This window comes from Phaeoacremonium minimum (assembly GCF_000392275.1).
Source record: "Phaeoacremonium minimum UCRPA7 unplaced genomic scaffold PA7_03_scaffold_290, whole genome shotgun sequence".
Lineage (NCBI taxonomy): Eukaryota > Fungi > Ascomycota > Sordariomycetes > Togniniales > Togniniaceae > Phaeoacremonium > Phaeoacremonium minimum.
Genome location: NW_006921195.1, coordinates 63,381 through 81,058, shown reverse-complemented (window position 1 = coordinate 81,058; position 17,678 = coordinate 63,381). Strand labels below are relative to the sequence as shown.

At 52.8% G+C, this 17,678-nt stretch overlaps 4 protein-coding genes across 4 annotated transcripts; 1 reads left to right on the top strand and 3 right to left on the bottom strand.

Annotated features, from left to right (window-relative positions):
- Nucleotides 1-682: 682 nt before the first annotated feature.
- UCRPA7_3632 (putative cell polarity protein) lies at nucleotides 683-2,545 on the bottom strand (the record flags this gene model as incomplete). Its single annotated transcript, XM_007916197.1, has 2 exons — nucleotides 683-1,069; nucleotides 1,121-2,545. 2 exons carry the CDS (start codon nucleotides 2,543-2,545, stop codon nucleotides 683-685), a joined length of 1,812 nt encoding a protein of 603 aa, XP_007914388.1.
- Nucleotides 2,546-6,897: 4,352 nt separating this feature from the next.
- Nucleotides 6,898-7,551, bottom strand: UCRPA7_3631 (putative protein ssu72 protein; the record flags this gene model as incomplete). Its single annotated transcript, XM_007916231.1, has 1 exon — nucleotides 6,898-7,551. One exon carries the CDS (start codon nucleotides 7,549-7,551, stop codon nucleotides 6,898-6,900), a length of 654 nt encoding a protein of 217 aa, XP_007914422.1.
- A 5,566-nt stretch (nucleotides 7,552-13,117) lies between these two features.
- On the top strand, nucleotides 13,118-14,370 carry UCRPA7_3630 (putative nadh-cytochrome b5 reductase protein; the record flags this gene model as incomplete). The annotated part of the gene is made up of 3 exons (XM_007916210.1): nucleotides 13,118-13,174; nucleotides 13,301-13,721; nucleotides 13,802-14,370. The coding sequence occupies 3 exons, from the start codon at nucleotides 13,118-13,120 to the stop codon at nucleotides 14,368-14,370; spliced, it is 1,047 nt and encodes a 348-aa protein (XP_007914401.1).
- Nucleotides 14,371-14,594: 224 nt separating this feature from the next.
- UCRPA7_3629 (putative fungal specific transcription factor protein) lies at nucleotides 14,595-15,928 on the bottom strand (the record flags this gene model as incomplete). Its single annotated transcript, XM_007916372.1, has 3 exons — nucleotides 14,595-15,335; nucleotides 15,401-15,547; nucleotides 15,602-15,928. 3 exons carry the CDS (start codon nucleotides 15,926-15,928, stop codon nucleotides 14,595-14,597), a joined length of 1,215 nt encoding a protein of 404 aa, XP_007914563.1.
- Nucleotides 15,929-17,678: the final 1,750 nt, after the last annotated feature.

Here is a 17,678-nt window from a genome sequence, read left to right as displayed (position 1 = left end):
CGGCTGTAGACTTTGGCGTTTGACTTGCAGCCAGCCTCGAGCATCTCTTAGGCGCTGACCTTGAGTGCATCAGCAAAAGAAACTCGACTTGTGCTAAAGATGATGTTAATTTCCAACGTGTCAACTGCTGCAATCCAGTTTGTATTCATCATGACATAGTCAAGCATAAAGGTAGGAGAACTTCTTGTCATCATGCTACAGCCACGCGTGGGTTTGCCCACGAGCAACCCGCTCTGATTTGTACAAAAGTATATACGTCCTTCAACGAGCCACGTTTGCAACAAGAGGCTCTCTGTGTCTTCCCGCCCGCTATTATTCGGACCTCATTCCGCTCTTCTATTTTTCCATTTCCTTCACACATCAAGTTCGTCATTCGATCCTCTCCCTTGGACGACCGAGGTTTCTACAGCCAAAGACGCACAATGTTATCTATAACCCCGACCATGAAAAAACCTAATTGATGCAACCATGACAATAGCCACCTGGCGGGCTGATATAATCGTCGAACAACACGGAATATATTATACGCCCGCCATAAAAGGACGAAGCTGAAGCGAGCCGGAATTGGGGTATCAAAGTTCGCCGATGTGGACGAGTCGCGAAAAAAGTAAGTGTAACTGTTGCAGAGCGAAAACTACCGCTTTGCTCGTGAAAAGGGATTAAAGGGTGAAGCGTAAGTTGCTCATGAAAAGTCGTCAGCGCCATTAGACATGACAAGTCGGTCGATTCGTTGGACCAGCTCCTTGGTCTCTCTTGCAATCTCAAAGGCGATTGGCGGCAGGATCTGTGTCCACATGCGCCATTCACGATCTCCCGGTCCCTTCCCATCGGCGGCGAGGACTTGACCTCGTTCACCGGCCTCAATTAGCCTCTGTCGGCAGTCCGCTAGACGTCCAAGCATTTCATCGCCGTTGCCATTCGCCTCGGTCTCAGAAACGACCTTGCCAACGACCCCAGCAATAGAGTCGATCTCGTTACTGATCTGCTGGATATCGGCGTCACTGCGAATCGAGCCGACAAGGTTCTGAATCGTTTGGACTAGGACGGCAGTTTGATCCTCAAGGTATATCTTCAATGCACATTAGTATCAAAAACACTTTTAGGAATGACATCGGCTTACCTTGAGATCCTCCGCGCGATTGTCTTGCTGGAGCATGCCATTCGGAGCTGGAGGAAGGTTCTTCGAGATGCCAAGATAACCAACACCGTTATCATTTATACCGCGTGACATGGGACGTCTGTAGGTCTCTACGGAGCCACGGGGAGAATTAACAGGGCTGTATGCAGAGGAATCTGCGCTCCCACGGTTACCACCGAGACCTTGGAAAGGAGGAGGCGGTGGGAGAGAGTCCTGGTCCTGGAATGATCCCTGGATCGATATAGAAGTCTGAGATGTCTGCCCATTGCTCCTTGGTGAGAAAAACCCAGTTGAGTCAACAGGTGTCATGGTGCCATCGTCGTCATCCTCGAGCTCTCCAGCAGGTGTGGCCCGAATCTTGACAGTTCGAAGCAACTCCACCAAGGCGGCTACGAGGTGTGAAGCAGCAGCATCAAGCAGGGACACAGGAGACAGGCCAGCAGCAGCAGCGAAATTCTTGGCCGCAGTGATCAGGTTATTCGCGGTTGATGAAACTCGGCCCTTCAGAGCCTTCTGCTGTTGTAGAACCTCCTCATTGCTCGGCGCGGACTCGTCAATGTCTTTCGTGATACGCCGGACGCTAACCACGACTGCCTTCATCGACTCGATAGCCCTTTCTGGATTGTCCACTCGGGCGCGTTGCAACAACTCGTCGATAGCGATCTGAAACTTGGTGACGTGAACATCCTTCACGAGACCATTTTCTGTAGTAAATCCCTTCTCTCTGATGTATTTGCCAGCATCCTGCTCAATCGTGAGGCCCATCGATGATGCGCGTAAATTACGGAGCTGCGTCTTAGTCCGTGCATATCGGTTACGCCAGTCTCGGACTTCTTGCTCCAGTTGCTCGATAGTCTTCTCCAGCTCCGCCTGTCTCTCCCAAGCGGAACCGCTTTGCTGCGACAGCAGCTTCATTTCTTGGAGGAATTCGTGTGCTTCTCGACGAACTTCTTCGGTGACAGCTTGTTGTTCTCGAAGAGCCATCCTAAGTTCCTGGTTTTCGCGTTCTAGCTCCGCATCGCCAGGACCAGAGCTCATATTATTGCTCGAGATTTGAAGATCTTCAAACTGCTCCCGGAGCTGCCGAGTTTCGCTTGCATGGTCGTCCCTTACACGGTCCAGTTCTTCCCTAAGGGCATCGTTGAGGTTTTGCGCCTCTGCGACCTTGTTCTCCAAATTGAGGCGGACATCGCTCCACTCCTTCTTCTCCAGATTTGCGGCTGTTGCTCTGGAGCGTTCTCCGTCAAGTATATTGTTCATTTCATCATCTTTCTTCTTCATTGCGTCTTCCATGCCGTCAAGCTTTTCACGAAGCTCTCGGACCTGTGATTCATAGTCTTCAATGAGGCGCTTATCGGTCTGTTTCCAGTCAGTGATGCCATACAGCAATGTTAGAAGATGCTCCATACCTCAGAAAGAGCCGCGCTTTGCTCGGTAACTCCACTCTTTTTGCTTTCCCTATTACTTGCGACCTGATCGAGGCCATAGCCATCTCGATCATCGTTTCCAGGGCTAACATCATCGTCCTCTTCCACCATAGTACTCTTATTTGGCACAATCGTATTACTCTGGAATTGCTTTGGAAGAGGTCGCTCATAATTATTAGACGGGATACCGGGTGACGGGGGCACATCGTAAGCATCAGCTATGGAAGCCGCTGTTCCGCGTATAGAGCTCGCCTCGGACGGCCGTCTGACACGGCTTTGACCTCTCGGAGGGAAGCCACCCATGCTGCTCAGCGGCGTCTGGGATCTACTGGGAGGGCCGCGGACAGATGCCGGACTTCCCATTCGGGGGATGTCTCCTGCCGAAAACCTTGGGAATCGTCGTTCCAATTCACAAAATACATCCGTGGCTAGATCGCGAAAGCGCGGGGGCCCTAAGGACGAGAGCTTTTGCCGTGCTTGGTTTCGCTTGGGGTGGAAGTTCTCCTCTGGTAAGAGATAAGTCGGCGGCCCTTGGTTTGGAGGAGCATTTGGCGGTCTTCTGCTGAATGCCTGCCTCCGTATTAATTCGTCGAAAACATCTGTGCTGAGCTCCAGAAATTGAACACCAGTAAGGCGTTGCAGCTTGTCGCGTGCCTTATTCGCCGGCGGATTCGGCTTGCCGTCGCGCGACGTCTGTGATAGAAAGCGTTTCAGAGCCACATAGTGCTCCCCCAATATTGCCTCTGTGTTTATGTCCATTTGACTCCTTGCACTGTCCCTCCTGGCGTAGAGGTTTGTACCCGCACTCGACCGGCCGATCGACGGCGGCGGTGAGGGCCCGCCCGCACTCCTAGGTCCGGGTGGGAACCCGTTCATGGCGCCGACAGATCCCCCTGAGTTCGGTGGTGATATGAGATTACCGCGACTGTTAGGATATGGACCGTCGTTGTCCATGGAAGGGTATCCAGGCCAATCGCTACCGGCTATAGACACTGGTGACAGCGGTGCATTGCGAGAGGTCATGGTAGTCGTAGCTGTGTCGAATTGCAATTTCTGACGAGAGGGTGCCGGGCGAGTAGGCAATGGTTCCTCCACGCGCGATCACCCTGTCGCGTTGTTCAAAAATATTTCCTTGTGCAATCTTCAGTCCTGCCACCTAGCTGGTTCGGGTCTCCAAGATCGACCTAAGAAGATGTCGTGCAGCGTAGGACTGCGCGGGGACCGGATTTGCTTGCCCACTCTCCAGATGTCGCAGCAAACGTGGGATTGAATCCGCGACGTAGTGTCAGCGGATATGTTGGAGTATGAAACGTGAAGGTGGTCGGCAAGGATATGGCAGCCAATGACTGATCGGTGTCGCGGGAAAAAGGGGGTTGGCAAGTCCGTGATCTCGTGGTTTGGGCGTCCGACTTGTCAAGCAGTTTTGCCTGGACAGCAAAAAATTAAAAGAGAGTGGGATATTGGAGATCGAGTTGCGCTTTGTTCCTTGACGGTCTCAATTGGAAGATTGAAGCTTAGTAGGTAAAATAATCGATGGTCGCACACGGACGTTGGTCGGTGGGTTTGTCGTCAAAGACGAGTTTCGCGACCCCCGAAGCCTTCGAGCTGCACTCTAAAAAGTAGGCCCAACGGCACAAACGGTCGCGCAGAGAGCGCGGGTGGGTAAGGAGCGAATTGAGTTGTATGGAAAATGAACGGCAAGGACTGGCCCGTTGTGGAATTATTGTAGCTGCACTGCGTGAAGATGGCAGCGGCCGTGGAGTGTCACGTAGTAGGCTGTGGAAGTGAGGAAAGACGGGAAGGCAAGTATCCCAGGTTTGTGTGTCCCCTTCCCTCCGTTGCGTGTGAGGGAGTCGAATCAGACTCGGCTTGTTTGTCTTGGAGTGACGAATTGGGGCGGAATTTTGGACTGGGAATGGCGCTGAACGGTCTCCCAGTCTGTCTCGGCTGCTAGTGGATGGGGTGGTGGGTGGTGAGAAGGCGGTCGTCCGGCCACTACGGCATAAGGTAGATAGGCCTAGTCAGGTACAATTGCTGTTGCCCACTCGCGCGCGCTACTAGCAAGTGCAGTCGGGGCTTCTTCGTGGACCAGTCGCTGCACAGCACTGGCGATCCGTCTCGTGGGTTGATTCAGATTCGGATTCAGTCTCTGCCAAAACAAGCAAGACTTCGCTCCTGCCTCATGCGGGCAACAGAATGATGTGGGAAAGAGCGATGATTCTACGTGCAGGACAAAGGGATGATGCGCGCAACAAAGAATCGGACGTTGAAGAAAGAAAGAAGAGGGAAGGAAGAACCCGCAGGGAAGATGCCACAGCAAGCAACTACCTCCCCACGCAACAGTTTGCATCCATACTAAGTTGTGTAAGTACCTCTCTCCCTGGTAGTGTATGCATGCTTGCATGCCCGCTTCCTACAGCGGTTTGTTCAAATTTCATCTAGAATCGAAATGGGATGCATTTATTAGGGCCTATCTCGCCTAAGTGTCAAGGCCGTGGCTGCCAACGGGCAATTTTACACAGTAGGTATGGTGCAGAAGAGCCGGGTCCAGCGCCGCCAACACCAGTAACAATAGCAGGACCAGGTCTGGAAGGCCTGCAAGGTCTCACCCCTCCGAGCCACTCCAGCTGGCACCGCAGCAATTAGACTCAGATTGCCGTAGTAGCACGCAACCCAAGCCCAAGTCCAAGCAACGGGGCGGCGGGAGAAGGCCCCTGGGCGGCCTGGCAGTTGGAGATGCAAGCTTGAAAGAATGGCAGCAGCCCCGGGCAGGAGCTAAGCAGCTTAAGCTAAGGTAAGCGGGTCCAGGGGTAATGGTTAGTGGGTGACTTTGGCAGGGGAAGCGCCAGGGATGGCGCAAGCCTTTCGAGAATGGCTGCCAATGGCAAGAATGATCGGGGAAGCCCAGCCTATCAGCGGCCGCCCTCCTGCGTGGGTGGCAGCTGCGCCTGCTCCCAAATCTCTTTTACCCCTGCGCCAAAAGCGCTCTTGCCCAGATCCACATCCACCAGGCGGGTACTTCGACGTTGGTACTCGCTTCCCTCTCATTTCACCCCAAATGCTCAACAGCGGTCAAGTCTTTGCAATATCATGCATCTTATCTATCGGGAATTAAGGAAGATGCTGATGTTAAGTAAGCTTGATCATAAGGGTGCAAGTTATTTAGTAATGCATGCTTGATTCCTTATCATATCGCGACTCTTTGCTGGATGTAAGATATACTTAGGTAGATATGGTTCGTCCTAGCCTGGCGTCCATGGGGAGATGATCTTTGGAAAAGTTGTGTCTTCGATTTTCAGAAAATCGCAAGAGGGAACCAAGCTCTGATCCTCCACGTGTCCCTTGTAAGAGATGGACAACGTTATGTAACGTGCCGACGAGTCGCTTTAGTATCTAGATCTGGCTTACTCCTTGTAGCCCGCCGATCACTCGGTCTCGACCGAAGTGCCCATTTCCATCCTGCTCCTCGCGTGACCTCGGTATCCGAAGGGGAAAAAATACTAACGGGCAGCTCGAGACTTTCTGACTTACCTCTGAACAGCCTGTAGCCGCAATATATCTAGAGCAAGTGATCAAGGGGACCGAAATCGACGGACAAGGCCGGGCAGGTAGTCGCTGTGGTGAGACGCTTGTATTACCTGTCTGCCGGCAAGGAGTGGGGGAAGCATCATTCGAAGAAAAAAAAAGTCTGGTCGAGCCGTCTCTGACCTAACAAGCATCACATCCCCCAGACCCATTTATGCCGAAGACCTTCACTCTGCGCATCTCACGTTTGATGGTCTGGACGTTTTCAGACACCTGAAGCATCATAATTCCGCCCTCGTTCTCGATTGGTCGTCGCGAAAAGACAACAACTCGACCCAGGTAGGTGAACTGCACTTTCTTGCATAATTATTCTAGAAGACAAGGCACCGGCTTCGCAGCAGCCAGGACCGCGTCATCTGCGGCCAGATCGAGCTTCCCGTCCCTCCCGTACGTGCTTGTAATCGAAATCGCAATCTCGGTCAATGGAGCCTCACCCGCCACGGACCCCTGTACTCGCCTCTTGCGGTGTAGCTCATGCATAATTGATAGATAGGATTACGACAAGTCTTTGCCAGGAGCTCTTGGGAACGATAAAATTTGCTGATTGGGACGGCTGGCAATGAGTGTCCATTCATATTCATATATACAGTATTACATATGGCAGCTTACCTTGAACCTTCAAGCTCAGGGGAGTGCCAGTTGGGTATCATTTCATATACATCATACTCATCGCATCAAGCCGCGAACCGGGAAGCCCGCTAAGACTGAGGTAAATCACCGGGATTGGCAGCAAATGTTGGCATCTGATCAGAACCACGCCAATGTCCAGGTAGCAGGTAGGTTCGGCCACCTCTCTTGCCAGTCCGCGATGATCTCGGGCACCCGGTCGTCGAATCCGGATCTCGCGGCCGCGCTCCCGCTATCGAAGGAGGCCGATCCTACCGCCTCGCGCTCCTCTGCTGCGGCCTTGTTCAGCGAGTTTGCCAGGTCCAAAATGCCCTTGCCGCCAATAGAGGCCTCCTCGTGGTTATCCCTGATGTCGACATTGATGACATGGACGGGCCGATTTAGAGGTGAGCCCCGGCTGAGCAGGTCATCAATGACAGCGTCCCAGCATCTCTCTTCACACGTGATGACAACGTCGACCACGCCGCCCTCTGTACCATCGCTCCCCATGTCTGCCTCGTGCTTGAGCCGCGGCATGCCCACCTGCCAGTCCTGCCATCGTTCCGGGCCCCATTTCACGGTGCGATTCCTGCCAATCATGTTCAAGAGGCCGTTTGCCCGATATAGTCTGGGGTCCTTGGCCTCCAACTCTTTATATATGCTGTCGTACGATGTCTTGTTGAACTGGTAGACATTGGGCTGTGTGATTGTAGGTCCTGGAAGTCGGACTAGGGAGCCCGTGCCGAACGAGATCACGGGGTAGTTCGCCTGGGAGAGTCGCAGATGGGCTTCCATTGATCTACTACTAATCAGAGACCCGTACGTGAATCTTGGAATATGCTTGATAATACTGACCTGTTTTGATTGCTAGCACAGACGGTGGAGAATTTGAGCTTGAACCCGCCATCTGCAGCACCGTTATTCAGAGCCTCCGCCGGTGCTGTAGCTCCGTTTGCGACCTCCATGACGAAGGGAGACGATATCGCCCGTGGAGGATATGATTTCTCCTCACCGACGCGTGATATTACGATTCAACCTTCGTCACAAGAATGGTTAGCTTGAAATTAATACATGAGGATACGTCACAAGAGAGCAAACGTTTGAATTGTGATCAGATAGAAAAAAGCGTAATATAAGATTGTGTCATCAAGAGATTCAGACAGCTCCAATAAAAAGAATCATCAGGTATCGCGAAAGGGGGGTTCTAGAGACTGCTGGGTTGCGTTATGAAGCTTACCTTTCGCCAACGGGCTGGTCAATGGTTTTTTTTCTTCTCCTGCACAAACTAGCGAGATCGTACGTGACGCCCCAATTGCCTAAGACAGACACCGGCTGTTTTGGGACGAGCTCAAAGTTGTAACGGCAGTGAGATGGTCTGTCACCTCTGCATAGCGGCTGATTGAGCCGAGTGTGGTGTAGTTGTAAAAGACTCGTAGATGATGAAAGAACTGGTTGGTTGTGCGGAGAATACCGCGAACGGGAATTTCAGATGCGGCTCGATGGAGCCGGGGAGGTGGAAGCTTTGACCGTGTTTGATTGGCTGGTAGACGGCGAGGAAACATGAAACACTCGCACGGAGCCCTTTGGGGAACTCTTAACTCTGTTCTATTTGTAGACACTCGCACAGAAATAGCAGCCGGCCACGCGGAGATTGAGTGGTGTGGAATATACCAAGGTGAATGCATTTCTTCGAAACCATCGCGGATACCTCAAAGGGCATCTCCCTTGCTAAGGTGCATGAGGTTGGACATTGGTGTATGTTGTATAATCATAGAATATTTGCTCACCGACAATTAAGGACGTCTCACAAGCAACGTTAGCTACCCGCTTGAGCAATCATGCTTACTATGCATTGTGTCCGAGTTGCGAATGCCCAGTTAGGGAGAAGCCATCTCATTTTGAACACACTAGGCAGTTCGTTCAAGGTTAGAAAATCAGTCATTTCTCTTCGGTGACGAGTACCACGCTCCAGTTGGTTGTCGCCCACACACTCTAGAAGGCAAGTGACACTTGCGCATGCAGCTTGCATAGCATCGCTGTTTCATCCTCTTGCGTCGGTGCAGCCCAACAGTCTTGAATTGCCACGTATGAAAAGGGCGTATTGTATATACGTATCGGCGGATGGGATCATCTAGGGCAGTGAGCTCTGAAGAGTCGTCGATAAACTTTCCCATGTTTGTTGAGATCCTCGTCCGCTCTCTTTCAGATCCCAGATCCCAGGCTAGTCGGCCTCGAGTTCGGGTTTTATATTACAGTATTGGCAAAAGCCCCATTGTTCATGCCCCTCGGCTTAATTACTGTTCCCAAATATACATCAGGTTCAGTCGCATGGGCGGGGCTCTGTCGATCTTGTTGTATCACACGGGGTCCTACTACTTACGTCCTTCTACAGACAAGAGGGCAGGCTCGGTGCCGTATGATTTACGCAGGGGAGTGTCCGTGGATAGCACAAAGAGACCGAGTTTGCCTGCATACCGGAAGTCTAGTTCTCTGGCCAAATATTCTGGATTGGCTTATTCGTCCGAATTGATTTCGGAGCTGTGCGTTCCCTGCCCTCCACGCCGGCCCCCAGCCAGCAGCATCGAAAACTAGATACCTCCTCCTTGCTTTCTGGGCGCAACAAGAGGCTCTGCTCCGGCTGTTACCTCGACGAGGGCGGGTATTCCAATCAGATCTCGCCGATTCAGCCCTCGGCGCCTCCACCGCCTTTCCAAAACCCTGGACGCCGTCCAGCTTGTAGCTGAGCAAGACGACGGACGCCTGCTTGGTGCCTACGGGTTGGTTGCAGGTGTTCAGCAGCCAATTCGAAGGAAGAGCTTTGAGGGGTCTTTGCGGCGGGCTTTTTGCTGCGCTGGCGCCTGACTCGGGGGAACAGCATCCAGTAAGATTTGCTGTGCGCCGCGCTTAGCACAGCCTAGGACAGGCCCCGACGAACCAGATCGGAGCCAGCCAGCAGTCATTCCTGTCGACGGGGGACTCCTGGCGGGTGTGGGAACGCTTCCCTACCAACCCTACCTTACCTCCCCGAACAAGCGTACCCCATTCATTCAATGAGACACAGAGACACAGGCGACGAGACGGACTGATTCTATATGTGTGTGTCGCTTTGGTTGATTCACCCTCATCATCCTATCTCTACTCGACTACCTAGGCGACCTACCCGGGTAGTGTGCCTTAGATCTATCTGATTACCTTAGCTACCCTACCCTAAATCCACCTGGACTCGAGGAACCCTTCCATACCGTTTAATCCATACCATACAGGCTAGGAATAGGATCGTCAACCCATTTCCAATCCCTCGGGCAGGCTAAACATCCTCTTTGCGCTCTCAACACACCTTTTGTTTCTTCACACTCCTTCGCTCGTTGCGCATACTTCCGCAACTTCATATTTGCGTCTTTAACGCCGTCTGTTTTGCTGGTCGCAACCCGGCTCCGTGCATCTCGAGCGACGAGCAAGCCCCAGTGGCACAAATCATCGCACCGCTCCGCATCGCACCGCACTACACTACTATCACCTTAGCCAGCCCGGACTGGCCGCTTTTTGGGCCCTGCGCAGTTGTCGTTCCTCAGACTCAACACTAGCGGCAACGTCGTCTGCTCTGACCACCTCAATCTCGAAGACGTTTTCCGCGAGGCGCACTTGAGCCGTTGTGCTGACAGACGTCGTGGCGGTGACTAGAGCGTCAGATTCTCGGGTCATCCGCTCGCGACGACGGCCTGCCTCTCCTCCCGGCGACGACCGCCTCATTCCTACCTCTGAAAGATGACGGCGGTTATGTCGCCAAGCTCATCTCCGGCCACCTCGCCGCCTGCAGTCACCTCGCCGTCGTCGAACGCAAATCACCCGCCGCTGCCTCCGCTGATTACCTCACCACCCTCACGAAGATCAACACTCCCTCGCCCGATGTCGCACGCCTCCAAGAACAGGCTGTCGCAGTACTCGACAGGCTCTATCCCGTCCAGGTCTCGACCGCCCTCTCACGTCTTCCCGCTCTTCCCCTCGAGCCTTCCGTATGCCCTCGTCCGAGATTTCGCATACCTTCCCAATCACCCCATGCACTATGGGCCGCCACCAGAACCGGCTTCTGGCCTGAGTACACCGGCGAGCGAGTCACAGAGAAGGCTTTCGGATCCCCCAGCGTCTTGGGAGAATAAGCTTAGCTGGGACACCGAGTCTTGGGGAGAGCAAAGCTTTGGAAAGGCTAGCAACCTCGCTCCTATTCATTTCGGCGACGGACCGCCATGGAGCGAGGATGAGGATCTGCAGAGCCCAGTGGTCAGCTCGCGGCATCGCAAGCACAAGTCTTCGTCTGCCGCATTCACTCAACATAGAGCCCGGGTCGCGCGCGAAGCTGGCAACGACGGGGGTTCAAGCATTTTGAATCCCGAGAACTTCGATCAAGAACGAGGCTACTATGTCAGCACCAGCGGGGACGGCAGCGAAAGGTATTACGTGAATCAGGGCGAAGAAGCGAATGGCCCAGGAGGAGAATACGTAACATACCCGCCCGATCAGGCTCGTCATCCATCCCAACCATACCAAGTGGTTGGTCAACAACCACGACGTTACGCTGCACCCGATGGCGGCTACCGTTCTGAATCTGAAGAGTCTAGCCCCGGAGGTTCTCCGGGTTTCCACGAGGAAGACCAATCGAGGTATTCTCGGGATTATCAATTCACAATTACATCACCCGATGAGGAGATGCACGGCAAAGCTGTCGCTTTGTTCGATTTTGAGAGGGAGAATGAAAATGAATTGCCCCTGGTGGAAGGCCAAATCATCTGGGTTTCGTACAGGCACGGGCAAGGCTGGCTAGTGGCGGAGGATCCAAAGACCCAAGAAAGCGGCCTTGTTCCTGAGGAGTATGTCCGACTGCTTCGCGACATCGAAGGAGGTATAGCAAGCATCACTGGCCAAACCGACGCAGGGTCTGGAAGCCCCAATGATGCCGGCACACCAACACAGGCGGAGCATGCCAGTTTCGGCCACACGCCAACAGCCAGCACCGCATCCAACTCGAACGGATATCACCAACCCATAGTGTCCACTTTCTCAACTTCCAGCAAGGATCTAGATCCCTATCCACAACACCTCCTAGGCACGCAAGTTGGCCAAACCCCACCACAGGTCGTCCACTATCACGGTCAGCGGGGTGGAAGCCAGGCAAATACCCCGACCGTGCTTACTCATCAAGATGTTGGTATAATGAGACGAGGGAGTCAAGGGAGTCAAGAGGTTCCAGGAAGGAAAACAGATTCTGGAACTGTCCTCGAGACGCTGCCGGATGTCAAGATGGATTCCCCAACCGATGATGACGACGACAAGGACAAAATGGACATATGACAATGAATCAGACTGTCAGAATTTCATCTTTGTGGCATAGGAGCCCAGTAGCAGAACGAGGTCAACAATCCGAAATTGGGGCGATCCCCATGTAACTTTACTTTGGGCGACGAGCGTTGCGTTGTGCAATATTTACCCTGGGTAGTATGGTGGAGGCGTTTGAGCACTTCATGAGTGGCAGGGAAGAGCAACACTGGACGGTCATTTCCGCTTGCAACATACAAACGGTTCACGATTCCGGATCATGGGATACCTTGGGCATTAGTCCCGGAAAGGAGTCTTAGCATGGTCTCTTTATCATCATTTCTTGGGAGGAAACAGTGGGCTGCATGTTGTGAGGTGCACTTGTGAAGGGGGTGCCTAGGTGAATTTAGATTCTTCCCAGTGTGCTAGTCCTCATGGACTGGATAGGGAAGCGTCTTGCTGTTGGTGCATTTGTATCGGACTTGTGGCAAGTCGCGATCTTGTATGATCTTTTGAAGAGAGAAATATAACTAGCACCACGAAGTTGGTGTGCTGATTCGGACTTAAACCTGGTGTTTTCGCGAGGTACTTTATGCTCTATAACATATGACCCAATCGCAAATCCGGCTTGATGAATGCCATGATCCCTGGCTTAATCCATCATTGTCAGATCTCATAAAATCTTGTGTCCCAATGCTTGGAGGCTTGGGGAAGCGGGTGATCGACACCACATATGGATACTGTAACGGTTAGATAGGCGCTGGGGAGGTGAGCTGAGAATAGCCAGCTCGGCTCGGGGTTAGGGTTGAGTCGACGGAAGACGTCATGGTGTGATTTTAGAGCTTGAAGTCGGCATCCACATCAGGATCGGAGCTCCAACCTCTAACCTCGCCCTCCGAAACTGACAAATCGGTTCTAACAACCCGTCCAACCGAAAGATTACCTTACTTTGAAACTCATTGGCGGTTCTGCATCTGTTTGCGAAACTCAATTGACTTTCTTTTGACTTGACAAGATCTGTTCCTAAGCTTCTTTGCGATTAGATCACATCATGTTCGCCGCAAGGACCGCCTGCCGCGGCTTTCAGTCCGCGCAGCCACTGAAGCAGGTACGTCACTGCCGGCAACGATATATACCTTCGCGCCCAGCCATGACTACTCCCTGATCTCTTGAGCTCTGTTCTCCCAGACTCTCGTCAAGGTTGACTCACAAGGGTGCTAACGACCTCTCCTAGCAACTGCGCAAATACGCCACGGAGCCCCCCACTCCGACACCCCAGGCCCCGAAGTCGTCCTCCAACACCTTGCTGTACGCCATCGGAGCCGCCGCAGTCGGTGGAGGAGCCTATTACTTCACGCGCCCCGGCGCCGCACAGAAGGCCGAGGCGAAGATCAAGGAGGCGGCCGGTGCTGCGAAGGATGCCGTGCCCGGAGTTGGCGCCAAGAAGGCCCTAACCGGCGGCGACCAGGGCTTCATCTCCCTCAAGCTCGAGGATGTCGAGATCGTCAACCACAACACCAAGCGCTTCCGCTTTAAGCTGCCAGAGGACGACATGGTCTCTGGCCTGCACGTTGCCAGCGCCATTCTGACCAAGTACAAGGCCCCGGATGCCGAGAAGCCGACCATCCGACCGTACACGCCTGTTAGCGATGAGAGTATGTGGATTCATCTCCAGTATCTCCTTGAGGATTGATCTTCTATGAATTATGGATATTTGAACTAATTGATATTGTAGACGCCAAGGGATACGTGGACCTGTTAATCAAGAAGTACGAGGGCGGCCCGATGAGCACCCACCTCCACGACATGGCTCCCGGCCAGAGACTGGACTTCAAGGGCCCCCTCCCCAAGTACCCTTGGACCGCGAACAAGCATAACCACATCGCCCTCGTTGCAGGCGGCACCGGCATCACGCCCATGTACCAGCTGGCTCGCGCCATCTTCAGCAACCCTGACGACAAGACCAAGGTGACGCTCGTCTTCGGAAACATCACCGAGGAGGATATCCTGCTGAAGAAGGAGTTCGCCGAGCTCGAGAACACGTATCCGCAGCGCTTCCGTGCCTTCTACGTCCTTGACAAGCCCCCCAAGGAATGGGCTGGCAACAAGGGCTACATCAACAAGGAGCTGCTGAAGACCGTCTTGCCCGAGCCTAAGAGCGAGAACGTCAAGGTGTTCGTTTGTGGCCCGCCCGGCTTGATGAAGGCCATCTCTGGGCCTAAGGTCAGCCCTCAGGACCAGGGCGACCTGACGGGTATCCTGGCCGATCTGGGCTACTCCAAGGACCAGGTTTACAAATTTTAGAGATGATAAGTTTGAAAATATTACGGTGGCCGGGCGATGAATGACGCCACGTGCTTTTGTACAATTAGACATAGAGACACGGTATCAAAATGTCAGGTCATAGCTTTCTCCTCGTTTTCGTGCATGCATATGCTTTACAAGATGGAGAGTTCAGATCTTCGGGTGTGGGATTTTTCTCATTTAGTAAACGCTACAATCATTGTCATCTTGACAGAGTTGAACAATCAAGTCCCTGCTCTTATCGCCATCATAGTCGTGACGTCGTGATACTCCTCGATGATGAGGTATTCACTCGCCAAGCGCCACCGCAACGTCAACCTACGCAGGGCCGACTTCACCTCCTCCAGCGCCTCCTCCACCTCGGGGTTGCCGCCCTCCTTCCACAGCCAGTGGTACGTCGCCATCGCGCAGTACATGCTGTCCAGGATCAGGGGGCTCACCCGGCCCAGCTCCGCGGTCGTCATGTCCGCCGTGAACTCGAGCAGCGTGCGCCCGAACTCGAGGATACGGTCCGAGCTCTTGCGCAGGCCGTCGATGGCCTCGACCTGCATCGCCAGCTCGGCCTCGCTCTTGAGCGCCGGCCCCGGCGTGCCGTACTGCTCCCGCATCGTCTCCGGGCAGCTGTACGCGTCGAGGATCATGATGACGGTCGACCACACGATGCAGCGCGCGGCCATCCGCGCGAAGAAGGGGCTCGAGTCGGCCGTCTCGCTGGTCAGCTCGGCCTTCATCTCGTTGTCGATGTATGTGCAAAGCTGTGACAGCTGCTCCGTCATGCGCGCTACTTCCGAGATGTCAACGGCGTCGCCTTCGTTGTTGAGCGCCCGCAGGCGTGTGTCCCTGATGTAGTTCCTTGTTTTCGAAAGGAGCACTGACGCTTGTGCGAGTCGTGTGAAGGGACCTTGTCGGTCTTCCAGGGGAGTTGTCACGCGGCGCTGAAAGGCGCGAGCCATGTCACCATCATCCTACCATACCAACAGTCATGTCAGTGAAAAGCCTCGAAGTTATTTTGGAGGGGACAATCACTGACCCAAGCGACATCATCGACGGGCAGTGCATCAAGATCTGTTGGCTCTGACAGTGCGTATCCCTTTTTACTTCCTAAGGAGATCGCTCGGTCGAGAATGTAAACGGCCCACCATGCTCTCCTCCTTTCCTCAGCCTCTGTCCACGTTGTCTAAGATATTGTTAGCACAGGGACTTGCCCAGGTGGCTACAACAGATCACTCACGCATTGTCCGAGAACGAGGCACGAATCACTATATGAAGGGATGCCCAGGATCTGTGCGTACCGCGCACAAGATCCTATAGTCATCCAAGCGGCGGGATAGATAGAATGACCAAACTCATACAGTGCAACGAGAATCATGGCCTGAAGGTACAGCATAGACATAGTCCCGCTGGACTCGAGAAGAGCCACAAAGCGCTTTGAAGTGGCGTAGAGAGGATGGTCTGCGGCCGCGAGACCTTCGACTGGAGGTGTTGTGACGAGCTTCATGGCTAGGAAGAGCATTGCAAGATCGGGTCCGCCGTCCCAGAGGGGTATGCCGAGATTCATCCTCTTTTTAGAGATGATGGGGAACCAGACATGGACTGTGCTAAAGTATATGGATGCAGCCTCCTGTACGCCTTCCCCGTCGCTAAGAACCTCGAGAACTTCCTTATGAGTTGTCAGTCACCGATCGAACAAATCGTATGATATCAAAAACACAGCTCATTCAAGTCGGAATATGATTGAAGCAAAACACCAAGGATAATCCTCATTGGACACATAAAGCACAAGCTACAGGCTGGGAAGGTGTATTTTCATCGCCAGTTCCGACCATACTATCATTTCCCCCGAAATGAAGGTGCAAACTCCTTGCATGAACTTACAGGAGGAATGTCAACAGGGGGCTTTGGTATCATCAACCCCGCCCAACGAAAGGCGTCGATGTCAAGGAACACAACGGAGGGGAACTTGCTGAGAGACGGCAGCCACAACGGGCCTCTCGCATTGGCTTTTGAAACGTTCGAACTAGGGCTGTTTGATGAGTTGTCCTTGTCGAGGCGTGCCTCGATCATTGCCAACTTCATCTGCAAAGCTGCGAAGTCGTCTGCCGTCGGAGTCGACGTGAACTCGGTATAGTCACACGGACGGTTCATCCGCGCGCAAAGGCTACATGCCGGAAGGCTCTTGTCGCACTTGCGCTTCTGCTTCTTGCAGGTCGAACATGCTTGCGGCGCTCTGGCGACGCCAGTGAGGCCGTCGTAATCGCGGGGGAGGAGAGAGAGAGACATGATGGGGTCACCAAGAGACAACCCCTCTCTTCACGATCAGGGTGAGTTTGTGAACCCTTATCTCTTTCCCCGGGAAACAGTAGATGTCGGAGGGTATTGATGTAGATGGACGATTAGTCGAAGCTGAAGTGCGTCCAACACAATTATCTGGAGTGAACGTATGAATGATAGTGTGTGAATTCGATTAGCTAAGACCTGGAAGAGCTGAGGTGGACTCCCGCTACCTAAAATTCACTGACTCTTGTAGTGAACGGCAAAGCGAGATGCTACCGGGGATAGGAATTTAGAATGCATGTCAGCAAAAAAGCCGTCTCGACCACCTTAGTGCTGCAGTAGCGCAGCCGGTCTTAAAATAAACTTTAGAGCACTGAGGTAATCATTGCGCATAGAATATCGTCAAGATGAAAAAACGGCCCAATATCCTTTATCACTTACTATGCACATGGCTACGATTTCGCTACAATGTTGCAAAAAACTGCTACATCCACGATTGAGTTATCCTCATGAGCTCATCACCCACCCTTGATTGATCCAATTGAAAGCATCCTTCCGAACTTGTCCCAGTAAATAAATGTAGGTCTTCCTATGATTAAAAGCTAGGATATGAAGTGTCAACCTCATGGGTGCGACAAGTGGGTTGCATGTGTTGAGATTCTCAAGCAATGATATACCATATCTGATAATTCATATTAGCTCTAAATAAGTGCATCTCAGTGGGCGACTTACGCGCTCGATGAAGTTTCGTGGAACTGGTTTTTTCCATGTGCTTTCCAAAGCATCAATCTCAGGCTTACCTCCCATAAGGTCCATCTCAGCGAGCGGTACCATTTTCGTTTTCTTGACAACCTTCCAAAAGACGAATAACAGAACAAAGATTCTGCCGATGATTAGCATGTGTGGGTATTTGAACTCTCTAATTGAAACCTTCACTTACGGGATGCCTATATAAGAAACCAGAAAGTCGCTGACGTTCCATCTGCCACTCATGAAAACCGGAAATCCATTGAAGACTAGTAGAATGGAGAAGA